Source organism: Nerophis lumbriciformis, linkage group LG04 (assembly GCF_033978685.3).
Source record: "Nerophis lumbriciformis linkage group LG04, RoL_Nlum_v2.1, whole genome shotgun sequence".
Taxonomy (NCBI): Eukaryota; Metazoa; Chordata; class Actinopteri; order Syngnathiformes; family Syngnathidae; genus Nerophis; species Nerophis lumbriciformis.
Window position 1 is genome coordinate 58,037,501 of NC_084551.2, and position 14,139 is coordinate 58,051,639.

The 14,139-nt window shown below is 39.0% G+C and overlaps 1 protein-coding gene across 3 annotated transcripts in view; it reads right to left on the reverse strand.

Moving 5' to 3' along the window:
• Window positions 1–14,139, reverse strand: part of dyrk1b (dual-specificity tyrosine-(Y)-phosphorylation regulated kinase 1B) — a 117,461-nt gene that overhangs the window by 35,189 nt on the left and 68,133 nt on the right. For all 3 annotated transcript variants that reach the window (XM_072913092.1, XM_072913091.1, XM_072913093.1), the window contains exons 3-4: window positions 3,083–3,202; window positions 247–438 (exon numbers count right to left, since the gene is read on the reverse strand). In XM_072913092.1, coding sequence (XP_072769193.1) covers window positions 247–438; window positions 3,083–3,202 — 312 coding nt within the window. The remainder of the gene's footprint in view (window positions 1–246; window positions 439–3,082; window positions 3,203–14,139) is intronic.

Below are 14,139 nucleotides of genomic sequence, written 5' to 3' on the forward strand. Positions count from 1 at the left end.
TGTCATGTGAGGGTGGTGAAGACATGACTATTGTCATGTGAGGGTGGTGAAGACATGACTATTGTCATGTGAGGGTGGTGAAGACATGACTATTGTCATGTGAGGGTGGTGAAGACATGACTATTGTCATGTGAGGGTGGTGAAGACATGACTATTGTCATGTGAGGGTGGTGAAGACATGAATATTGTCATGTGAGGGTGGTGAAGACATGACTATTGTGTGTGAGTAATGCTGTCTTCCCTCACCTGTCCAAAGGATCCCTTGCCAATCAAGGAGTCGATCTCATAGCGGTCCAGCCACTTCTCTCCATTCTTCACCATGTAGTCATAGTTGTCATCATCATAACCCTCGTTGTACACCTTCCTCTCCTTCTTGCTGCTGCTGTCTTCTGATGGAGCTACCTGCTGGGCCCGCCTCTTCTTCTTGGTGTAGTACACCTGCATCATCATCATCATCATCACACCTTACTCCTCCTCACCATCATCATCACACCTTAGTCCACATCATCATCATCATCACACCTTACTCCTCATCATCATCACACTTTATTCCTCATCATTGTCACACCTTAGTCCTCATCATCATCACACTTTAGTCCTCATCATCATCATCACACCTTAGTCCTTATCATCATCACACCTTAGTCCTCATCACACTTTAGTCCTCATCATCATCATCACACTTCAGTCCTCATCATCATCATCATCACACTTTAGTCCTCATCATCATCATCACACCTTAGTCCTCATCATCATCATCACACTTTAGTCCTCATCATCATCATCATCACACCTTAGTCCTCATCATCATCATCATCACACTTTAGTCCTCATCATCATCATCACACCTTAGTCCTCATCATCATCATCACACTTTAGTCCTCATCGTCATCATCACACCTTAGTCCTCATCATCATCATCACACTTGAGTTCTCATCATCATCATCACACCTTAGTCCTCATCATCATCACACTTTAGTCTTCATCATCATCATCATCACACCTTAGTCCTTATCATCATCATCACAATTTAGTCCTCATCATCATCATCACACCTTAGTCCTCATCATCATCACACCTTAGTCCTCATCATCATCACACCTTAGTCCTCATCATCATCATCATCACACTTTAGTCCTCATAATCATCACACCTTAGTCCACATCATCACTTCTTAGTCCATCATCACACTTCAGTCCACATCATCACACCTTAGTGCACATCTTAGTCTATCATCACACCTTAGTAATCATCATCATCACACCTTTGTCCTCATCATCATCATACCTTAGTCATCATCATCATCATCACACCTAAGTCCTCATCATCATCATACCTTAGTCATCATCATCACCACACCTTAGTCCTCCTCATCATCACACCTTAGTCATCATCATCACAACTTAGTCCATCATCACACCTTAGTCCTCATCATCATCATCACACCTTAGTCATCATCATCATCATCATCACATCTTAGTCCATCATCACACCTTAGTCCTCATTATCATCATCACACCTTAGTCCTCATCATCATCATCACACCTTAGTCATCATCATCATCACATCTTAGTCCATCATCACACCTTAGTCCTCATTATCATCATCACACCTTAGTCCTCATCATCATCTCACCTTAGTCCACATCATCACACCTTAGTCCTAATCATCATCACACCTTTGTCCTCCTCATCATCACACCTTAGTCCACATCATCACACCTTAGTCCACATCATCATCACACCTTAGTCCACATCATCATCATCACACCTGCGTCATCATCACACCTTAGTCCACATCATCACACTTTAGTCCCAATCCTCATCACACCTTAGTCCACATCTTCATCATCACACCTTAGTCCACATCATCACACTTTAGTCCACATCATCAACACACCTTCGTCCACATCATCATCACACATTAGTCCACATCATCATCACACCTTTGTCCACATTATCACACTTTCGTCCACATCATCATCTCACCTTAGTCCACATCATCAACACACCTTCATCCACATCATCACACCTTCATCCACATCATCATCACACCTTAGTCCACATCATCATCACACCTTAGTCCACATCATCATCATCATCACACCTGCGTCATCATCACACCTTAGTCCATCACACTTTAGTCCCAATCCTCATCACACCTTAGTCCACATCTTCATCATCACACCTTAGTCCACATCATCACACTTTAGTCCACATCATCAACACACCTTCATCCACATCATCATCACACATTAATCCACATCATCATCACACCTTTGTCCACATTATCACACTTTCGTCCACATCATCATCTCACCTTAGTCCACATCATCAACACACCTTCATCCACAACATCACACCTTCATCCACATCATCATCACACCTTAGTCCACATCATCACACATTAGTCCACATCATCATCACACCTTCGTCCACATCATCATCACACCTTAGTCCACATCATCACACACTAGTCCACATCACCATCACACCTTCGTCCACATCATCACACCTTGGTCCACATCATCATCATCACACCTTAGTCCACATCATCACACCTTAGTCCACATCATCATCACACCTGTGTCATCATCATCCCACCTTAGTCCACATCATCACACCTTAGTCCGCATCTTCATCACCTTAGTCCACATCATCAATACATCTTAGTCCACATCATTATCACATCTTATTCTACATCTTCTAACACACACACCATCATCATCATCATCATCACCACACCTTATTGCACATCTTCTTACACCGGCACACGCATCATCACACCTTAGTCCACCTCTTCTCACACCTGCACACGCATCATCATTATCATCACACCTCATTCCACACCTTCTTACACCGGCACACGCATCATTCTCACACCTTATTCCACACCTTCTTACACCGGCACACGCATCATTCTCACACCTTATTCCACATCTTCTTACACCAGCACACGCATCATCATCATCACACCTTATTCCACATCTTCTTCCAGTTGCATCATCATCACACCTTATTCCACATCTTCTTCCAGTTGCATCATCATCACACCTTATTCCACAAGAGGAGAGAGCAGTACCTCATTGATGTGCTTGTAAGTCTTGATGAGGTCTACAGAGAGTTTCCTCAAGGGGGCAGTGGCGGGCTCTCGGAAGGTGGGGGGGATCCTCCGCTGGAGTATGGTCATGTCAGACAGCACCTGTGCACATACACACACACACACACACACACACACACACACACACACACACACACACACACACACACACACACACACACACACAGACACACACAGACACACACACACACACACACACACACACACACAGACACACACACACACACCTTTCTTCTTACTGGACATCAAATGGAAAGCAATACATCAACAGAAGTATTTCAAAATAATCTTCATTTTGCACCATAAAGATATTCCACCAAAGCGCTTCATGTGTGCAAACATGTTTAATACGCACATATTTCATAATGCAGTGAATATAAAATGTGTGCAAACATATTTTTTATCGTTTTCCATCAAGCATGGAGTGATAGTTTAATAACTTATAAATGCATGCTTACCTTAGCTAAAGCTAAATATTACTCAAATCTCATCCGCCTCAACAAAAACGACCCTAAATTTTTGTTTAGTTTAGTAGCCCAACAAGGGACTCCTCCCAATAGCTCCACCCACTCGGCAGATGACTTTATGAATTTCTTTAATAAGAAAATTGAACTCATTAGAAAGGAGATTAAAGACAACGCATCCCAGCTAAAACTGGGTTCTATTAACACAGATACAACTGTATCTACGACGGATACTGCAATACAAAATAGTCTCTCTCTTTTTGATGAAATAACATTACAGGAACTATTACGGCGTGTAAGTGGGATAAAACAAACAACATGTTTACTTGACCCACTTCCTGGGAAACTTATCAAGGAGCTTTTTGTATTATTAGGTCCATCAGTGCTAAATATTATAAACTTATCACTTTCCTCTGGCACTGTTCCCCTAGCATTCAAGAAAGCGGTTATTCATCCTCTGCTCAAAAGACCTAACCTCCATCCTAACCTCATGGTAAACTACCGGCTGGTGTCCCACCTTCCCTTTATCTCGAAAATCCTCGAAAAAATAGTTGCACAGCAGCTAAATGAACACTTAGTGTCTAACAATCTCTGTGAACCTTTTCAATCCGGTTTCAGGGCAAATCACTCTACGGAGACAGCCCTGGCAAAAATGACTAATGATCTACTGCTAACCATGGATGTCATCTATGTTGCTGCTTCTTCATCTTAGCGCTGCTTTCCATACCAGCCATCATAATATTTTATTAGAGCGTATCAAAACACATATTGGTATGTCAGACTTAGCCTTGTCGTGGTTTAACTCTTATCTTATTGACAGGATGCAGTGCGTCTCCCATAATAATGTGACCTCGGACTATGTTAAGGTAACGTGTGGAGTTCCTCAGGGTTCGGTTCTTGGCCCTGCACTCTTTAGTATTTACATGCTGCCGCTACGTGTTAGCTTTCACTGTTATGATGATGACATCATACGTGTTAGCTTTCACTGTTATGATGATGACATCATACGTGTTAGCTTTCACTGTTATGATGATGACATCATACGTGTTAGCTTTCACTGTTATGCTGATGACAGCCAACTCTACATGCCCCTAAAGATGACCAACACGCCGGATTGTAGTCAGCTGGAGGCGTGTCTTAATGAAATTAAACAATGGATGTCCGCTAACTTCTTGCAACTCAACGCCAAGAAAACGGAAATGCTGATTATCGGTCCTGCTAAACACCGACATTTATTTAATAATACCACCTTAACATTTGACAACCAAACAATTATACACCTATTTAATAATACCACCTTAACATTTGACAACCAAACAATTACACAAAGCGACTCTGTAAAGAATCTGAGTATTATCTTCCACCCAACTCTCTCCTTTGAGTCACACATTAAGAGTGTTACTAAAACAACTCTCTCCTTTGAGTCACACATTAAGAGTGTTACTAAAACAACTCTCTCCTTTGAGTCACACATTAAGAGTGTTACTAAAACAACTCTCTCGTTTGAGTCACACATTAAGAGTGTTACTAAAACAACTCTCTCGTTTGAGTCACACATTAAGAGTGTTACTAAAACAACTCTCTCGTTTGAGTCACACATTAAGAGTGTTACTAAAACAACTCTCTCGTTTGAGTCACACATTAAGAGTGTTACTAAAACAACTCTCTCCTTTGAGTCACACATTAAGAGTGTTACTAAAACAACTCTCTCGTTTGAGTCACACATTAAGAGTGTTACTAAAACAACTCTCTCGTTTGAGTCACACATTAAGAGTGTTACTAAAACAACTCTCTCCTTTGAGTCACACATTAAGAGTGTTACTAAAACAACTCTCTCGTTTGAGTCACACATTAAGAGTGTTACTAAAACAACTCTCTCCTTTGAGTGACACATTAAGAGTGTTACTAAAACAACTCTCTCGTTTGAGTCACACATTAAGAGTGTTACTAAAACAACTCTCTCCTTTGAGTCACACATTAAGAGTGTTCCTAAAACAACTCTCTCCTTTGAGTCACACATTAAGAGTGTTACTAAAACAACTCTCTCCTTTGAGTCGCACATTAAGAGTGTTACTAAAACAACTCTCTCCTTTGAGTCGCACATTAAGAGTGTTACTAAAACAACTCTTTCCTTTGAGTCACACATTAAGAGTGTTACTAAAACAACTCTCTCCTTTGAGTCACACATTAAGAGTGTTACTAAAACAACTCTCTCCTTTGAGTCACACTTTAAGAGTGTTACTAAAACAACTCTCTCCTTTGAGTCACACATTAAGAGTGTTACTAAAACAACTCTCTCGTTTGAGTCACACATTAAGAGTGTTACTAAAACAACTCTCTCCTTTGAGTCACACATTAAGAGTGTTACTAAAACAACTCTCTCGTTTGAGTCACACATTAAGAGTGTTCCTAAAACAACTCTCTCCTTTGAGTCACACATTAAGAGTGTTACTAAAACAACTCTCTCCTTTGAGTCGCACATTAAGAGTGTTACTAAAACAACTCTCTCCTTTGAGTCGCACATTAAGAGTGTTACTAAAACAACTCTCTCCTTTGAGTCGCATATTAAGAGTGTTACTAAAACAACTCTCTCCTTTGAGTCGCACATTAAGAGTGTTACTAAAACAACTCTCTCCTTTGAGTCGCACATTAAGAGTGTTACTAAAACAACTCTCTCCTTTGAGTGACACATTAAGAGTGTTACTAAAACAACTCTCTCGTTTGAGTCACACATTAAGAGTGTTACTAAAACAACTCTTTCCTTTGAGTCACACATTAAGAGTGCTACTAAAACAACTCTCTCCTTTGAGTCACACATTAAGAGTGTTACTAAAACAACTCTCTCCTTTGAGTCACACTTTAAGAGTGTTACTAAAACAACTCTCTCCTTTGAGTCACACATTAAGAGTGTTACTAAAACAACTCTCTCCTTTGAGTCACAAATTAAGAGTGTTACTAAAACAACTCTCTCGTTTGAGTCACACATTAAGAGCGTTACTAAAACAACTCTCTCCTTTGAGTCACACATTAAGAGCGTTCCTAAAACAACTCTCTCCTTTGAGTCGCACATTAAGAGCGTTCCTAAAACAACTCTCTCGTTTGAGTCACACATTAAGAGTGTTACTAAAACAACTCTCTCCTTTGAGTCACACATTAAGAGTGTTCCTAAAACAACTCTCTCCTTTGAGTCACACATTAAGAGTGTTACTAAAACAACTCTCTCCTTTGAGTCGCACATTAAGAGTGTTACTAAAACAACTCTCTCCTTTGAGTCGCACATTAAGAGTGTTACTAAAACAACTCTTTCCTTTGAGTCACACATTAAGAGTGTTACTAAAACAACTCTCTCCTTTGAGTCACACATTAAGAGTGTTACTAAAACAACTCTCTCCTTTGAGTCACACTTTAAGAGTGTTACTAAAACAACTCTCTCCTTTGAGTCACACATTAAGAGTGTTACTAAAACAACTCTCTCGTTTGAGTCACACATTAAGAGTGTTACTAAAACAACTCTCTCCTTTGAGTCACACATTAAGAGTGTTACTAAAACAACTCTCTCGTTTGAGTCACACATTAAGAGTGTTCCTAAAACAACTCTCTCCTTTGAGTCACACATTAAGAGTGTTACTAAAACAACTCTCTCCTTTGAGTCGCACATTAAGAGTGTTACTAAAACAACTCTCTCCTTTGAGTCGCACATTAAGAGTGTTACTAAAACAACTCTCTCCTTTGAGTCGCATATTAAGAGTGTTACTAAAACAACTCTCTCCTTTGAGTCGCACATTAAGAGTGTTACTAAAACAACTCTCTCCTTTGAGTCGCACATTAAGAGTGTTACTAAAACAACTCTCTCCTTTGAGTGACACATTAAGAGTGTTACTAAAACAACTCTCTCGTTTGAGTCACACATTAAGAGTGTTACTAAAACAACTCTTTCCTTTGAGTCACACATTAAGAGTGCTACTAAAACAACTCTCTCCTTTGAGTCACAAATTAAGAGTGTTACTAAAACAACTCTCTCGTTTGAGTCACACATTAAGAGCGTTACTAAAACAACTCTCTCCTTTGAGTCACACATTAAGAGCGTTCCTAAAACAACTCTCTCCTTTGAGTCGCACATTAAGAGCGTTCCTAAAACAACTCTCTCCTTTGAGTCGCACATTAAGAGCGTTACTAAAACAACTCTCTTCTTTGAGTCGCACATTAAGAGTGTTACTAAAACAACTCTCTCCTTTGAGTCGCACATTAAGAGTGTTACTAAAACAACTCTCTCCTTTGAGTCACACATTAAGAGTGTTACTAAAACAACTCTCTCCTTTGAGTCGCATATTAAGAGTGTTACTAAAACAACTCTCTCCTTTGAGTCGCACATTAAGAGTGTTACTAAAACAACTCTCTCCTTTGAGTCGCACATTAAGAGTGTTACTAAAACAACTCTCTCCTTTGAGTCGCACATTAAGAGTGTTACTAAAACAACTCTCTCCTTTGAGTCACACATTAAGAGTGTTACTAAAACAACTCTCTCCTTTGAGTCACACATTAAGAGTGTTACTAAAACAACTCTCTCCTTTGAGTCACACATTAAGAGTGTTACTAAAACAACTCTCTCCTTTGAGTCACACATTAAGAGTGTTAGACCAGTTGATCTGCCGTTTCTTTTCCTTTCTCCTCTGCTCCCCTCTCCCTTGTGGAGGGGGAGACACACAGGTCCGGTGGCCATGGATGAAGTGCTGGCTGTCCAGAGTCGGGACCCGGGGTGGACCGCTCGTCTGTGTATCATTTGGGAACATCTCTGCGCTGCTGACCCGTCTCCGCTCGGGATGGTTTCCTGCTGGCCCCACTATGGACTGGACTCTTACTATTATGTTAGATCCACTATTGACTGGACTCTCACTATTATGTTAGATCCACTATGGACTGGACTCTCACTATTATGTTAGATCCACTATGGACTGGACTCTTACTATTATGTTAGATCCACTATGTTTTTATTGTAAGACTTGTCCTGTATGTACACTATATACATACTTATGTATGTTTTTATTGTAAGACTTGTCCTGTATGTACACTGTATACCAGTGACGAGCAGTTCATGGAAAGAAAAAAAATGTAAAAAGAAAAAAAATGTATTAAATAGTTATATGTATCCAGTGATTATACTATAAAGTTATTTTCCATTTAACTTCACCAGTTTTAGATTATTTGTATTCAAAATCGCTGAATTTTCACATTTGCCGTTCAAATACTGAGAAGAGACGGTGCGGTGAACAGCAGCCAGTTGAGGCACGTCACTCAGTGCCTCAACATGGATTGCGCAATGACTGGGCTAACTGCTGGCCTGCTGTGCAGTGAGACCGTATTGCTATATGAATTATATTATACATTTCCATAGTTTAATTAGCTGAGGTATATAATGTACAGTGTATTTTGTCAACAACTGTATGTGTGTAACGTATTTATTGTGCTGAGCGATCATAAAACTGCTGCGAAGACGCACTGGCTGAGGCTCGCAGTAATCCCGCCTCCTGGTGCCGGTTAATGCACCCCCCGACGGGAGCGCCACACCAACCAAAGCCACACCCTAACCCTCCACGTGCAAGACCGAATCCACCCCAAAAAACTTAACAAGAAGCCAAAAAGTGCAAAAACAACAATGCTCGCGCCGGAGGAGCCGTGAACGACTGCAAGGACACAACATTAGGTACACCTGCAGACTGCAGCACAGATTTCATATTTCATTCATTCACAACTCCTCCAACACCAACACCACTGTTCCCACACTTATAAGTAAAGGTAAGACCATAATAACGTTTTTTTATTAAATGTGCTTTTTTGTGTGCTACAGTTTGTATGTGTAAAGTTAAAGTTAAGTTAAAGTAGCAATGATTGTCACACACACACTAGGTGTGGTGAAATTTGTCCTCTGCATTTGATCCATCCCCTTGATCACCCCCTGGGAGGTGAGGGGAGCAGTGGGCAGCAGCGGCGCCGCGCCCGGGAATAATTTTTGGTGATTTAACCCCCAATTCCAAGCCTTGATGCTGAGTGCCAAGCAGGGAAGAATGCTTGTATGAGCTTTTAAACATAACCCGTTAACTGCTGCCAATCAAATGGTGAATAAGATACTCTTTAGGGTTCATATGTTTGTAAATCTGACTGTGATGAAGTCAGTGCCTCACCAGCCATCAACCTCACCGCACGTCACTGCCGTATACATACTTATGTATGTTTTTATTGTAAGACTTGTCCTGTATGTACACTGTATACATACTTATGTTTGTTTTTATTGTAAGACTTGTCCTGTATGTACACCGTATACATACATATGTATGTTTGTATTGTAAGACTTGTCCTGTATGTACACTGTATACATACTTATGTTTGTTTTTATTCTAAGACTTGTCCTTTATGTACACTGTATACACACTTATGTATGTTTTGATTCCAAGATATACCTACACATTCTTATGTATGTTTTGATTCCAAGACGTACCTACACATACTTATGTATGTTTTGATTGCAAGACATGTTTATGTATGCTTTGATCCCTAGACGTACTTATGTATGTTTTGATTCCGAAACATACTTATGTATGTTTTGATTCCAAGATGTACTTATGTATGTTTTGATTCCAAAACATACTTATGTATGTTTATATTTCTAGACGTACTTATGTATGTTTTGATTCCAAGACGTACTTATGTATGTTTTGATTTCATGACATACTTATGTATGTTTTGATTCCAAGACATACTTATGTATGTTTATATTTTCAGACGTACTTATGTATGTTTTGATTCCAAGACGTACTTATGTATGTTTTGATTTCATGACATACCTATGTATGTTTATATTTTAGACATACTTATGTATGTTTTGATTCCAAGACGTACTTATGTATGTTTTGATTCCATGACATACTTATGTATGTTTTGATTCCTAGACGTACTTATGTATGTATTGATTCCAAGATGTACTTATGTATGTTTTGATTCCAAGACATACTTATGTATGTTTCGATTCCTAGACGTACTTATGTATGTTTTGATTCCAAGACGTACTTATACAGGTTTTCCCCGCAGCGCTTTGTTGCTAAGGCGGCCGCCTTAACAACAAAGAGCCACCGCCTAAACTAAGGTCTTAAGAAGATCTGCAGCCACACGTGCACAGTTAAAAAAGTATCTCTGACCTGAAGCAAACATTTAAAAAAGTATCTCTGTCCTGAAGCAAACATTTAAAAAAGTATCTCTGTACTGAAGCAAACCCATACACTGAGTGTCATACTGGGGGCGCTGTAGCCTCGGACTTAAGACCATTTTAGTCAATCACAAACATCCAGTACGTCATTTCCGGAGGCGGCATATAGCAAAAATGTCGGGTCACGGCAAGAAAGAATGATATGGATGATGTGGACTGACAGAGAAGTAGAGCTACTTTTAAGCATCGTTTTGGAGTTTAAAGTTAACAAAAGTCAACAAGGTGTTGACTGGGAAACTTGCCAGTCCAAGTCTGGTGACATTCTTACCCTATTTTGGAACGCTACGGACTTGGAGGACATCTGAGGAATTTCCTCATCAGAAAGAGGACATGACAAAAACAACAATCGACACTAAACTGAAAGTCCAGACAATCAGTGGACGCAGGTGGAAGAAGTTGTTATGCTGTACTTCCAACTATGCCAGCACACCTGGGCGCTTCTCCATCAACATCAACTACATCCATTCCATTTGGAATAGAAACATCAGATATTGACACAAGCTCTCACATTCTCCATTCACCCTTGACAGCCTGGTCACAGACAAAGATATGCTCAATCATGTACAAGAGCAGCAACATCCCAATGATGTACAAGAGCAGCAACATCCCAATGATGTACAAGAGCAGCAACATCCCAATGATGTACAAGAGCAGCAACATCCCAATGATGTACAAGAGCAGCAAGATTCCAATCCACAACCTTCTGTGGTGAAAGAGAGAAGAGCTGTACTTCAGGTGTGTGGGCGCTAACTTCATTGCTAGGAAGTCATGTAGTTGAAAGGCAGATAGACGAGGCATCAAAACATTTCTCTATGAACTGCACTGCAACTTCAAATGCTCTCCATGACCACTTTCAACAATGTGGAATCATATTTGTTTGAATATGATCATTGTTTGACAACAGTGTGACAAAAATACTTGCTTTGGAATCAGAAGTCAAGATGGCAAGCATAAATTCAAGTTCAGCTGTTTTACATGTATTTAAATAGGCTTGTATTAAAAATGCTTTGAGTAGTTTCTTGTAATAAATAATATTGAGTATGATATAATTTTAAAAAATACACGTCTATTAGTCAATTTAATGTATATTTTTTATTCTTTGAGTAAAAAACACACTTTCTATAAACTGTTCATAAATGTGTGTAAAGAGATTATATTTAATATATATTGTAAATTCTATAAACTGTTTATAAATATTTGTAAAAAACAAACAAAAAACAAATTCACGTTTTTAATGTCAGCCACTTTTTGACCTTTTAATTACAAGTATTTTTTTAATATATTATAATTGGTTTATGTGCATATATTTTATTTTATGGCATAATTTAGAAATACATATTAAGTGAATCTTGGTATGGATTTTTTTTCTTTGGGTAAAAAACCAACAATTTACTATGAACTATTTAAGAAAATCTGTAAAAACAGAACTTTGTCTAAAGAGATTATATTATGATATAATTTAAAAAAAAATACAGGTCTATAAGTCAATTTAATGTGTATTTTTTTATTCTGTGGGTAAAAAAAACTACACTTACTATAAACTGTTTATAAATGTGTGTAAAGAGTTAAATTTTATATATAGATAGGGTCCAGCGACCCCAAAGGGAATAAGCGGTAGAAAATGGATGGATGGATATATTGTAGATTCTATAAATTGTTTATAAATAACTGTAAAAAAATAAAAAATAAAAAAAATAAATTCAAGTTTTTGATGTCAGCCACTTTTTGACCTTTTTATTAAAACATTTTTTTTTAAATATATAAATATTATAATTGGTTTATGTGCATATATTTTATTTTATGGCATAATTTAGAAATATGCCATAAAATATGGCATATTTCATTAATTTTGGTGTTTTTTTTCTTAGTGTAAAAAAAACCCCACTTTACTATGAACTATTTAAGAAAATCTGTTAAAACAGAACTTTGTCTGTAAAAGGCTGGGGATAAGTTGATTGGCAACACTAAATTGGCCCTAGTGTGTGGATGTGAGTGTGAATGTTGTCTGTCTATCTGTGTTGGCCCTGCGATGAGGTGGCGACTTGTCCAGGGTGTACCCCGCCTTCCGCCCGATTGTAGCTGAGATAGGCTCCAGCGCCCCCGCGACCCCAAAGGGAATAAGCGGTAGAAAATGGATGGATGGATGGAGTTAAGTAAAACTGCAGTTGCATTAATGTTTTTTTTTTCTGTCAAAATTCAAATACCTGGAATTGCTTTATTGACACATTGTTTCCCGACGATGTTGAGCTATTTGACATGTAGTAAATAACATGTCACTCTCTTACGATGTTGAGCCATTTGACATGCAGTAAATAACATGTCACTCTCTTACGATGTTGAGCTATTTGACATGTAGTAAATAACATGTCACTCTCTTACGATGTTGAGCCATTTGACATGTAGTAAATAACATGTCACTCTCTTACGATGTTGAGCCATTTGACATGTAGTAAATAACATGTCACTCTCTTACACCCGTGCTACAAGTGGCTTTATCCCAAATAATGTATTCATGATTATTGAATGTCATTTTGTAAAAATCCTTATAAAAATGGTTTAGGCAAAAGTCAAGAGCCACAAGCAGGACAGACTAAAAGGCAAACTTCCAATGGAGACAAAGTTGCTGAGTGCAGTAGAAGACGACGTCCAGATAAAGAAGAGACTTCTGGACAAGATGGAGACATCAGAGAAGACATCGTCTGACAATTTAGACAAACTAACCTCAAATTACTAAGTCAAAATATTGACTTACTAAGTCATAATAATGACATACTTAGTATCTCAGGTAACTAGGACAATTTAGTGTTTTGTTTCTACTTTAGGGAAAAAATATGGAGATATATATATCAGTCTTTCTGTCTTGCCTCTGGTGAGGGCGGTCACATTTATTCCGCTCCCTTCTTCTCCCTGCTTGCTCTCTTTGTTTTGTCTTGTCTACACTTTTTTGAAGCCTCTTTCTTTGTACTGTCCTCCAAATCTAAACATCAGACATGGAAATGATCAACTGGACTCTCCACTCAATTGACAAAATCTTTTCGACGAGGAAAAGAGGTTCTGGGGAGCCTGGCTGCCCTGATGGAACCATTGCTGTGAGAGATTCCTGGGATAAATGGAGAATCATGTGCCTCTCAGTCCTTTCCATCAAGGACGTGGAAGACATCTACCTATTTGGGGCACCTGCTGATTGGGCTGGGCATTAAGACGATGGCAGCCACTCAAGGAGCCCAAAGGCTGTTTGTCACAATGGAAGGTTTGGGTCGGGCTGTGGGATCACAGTCTGGGGCCATTTCTGAACT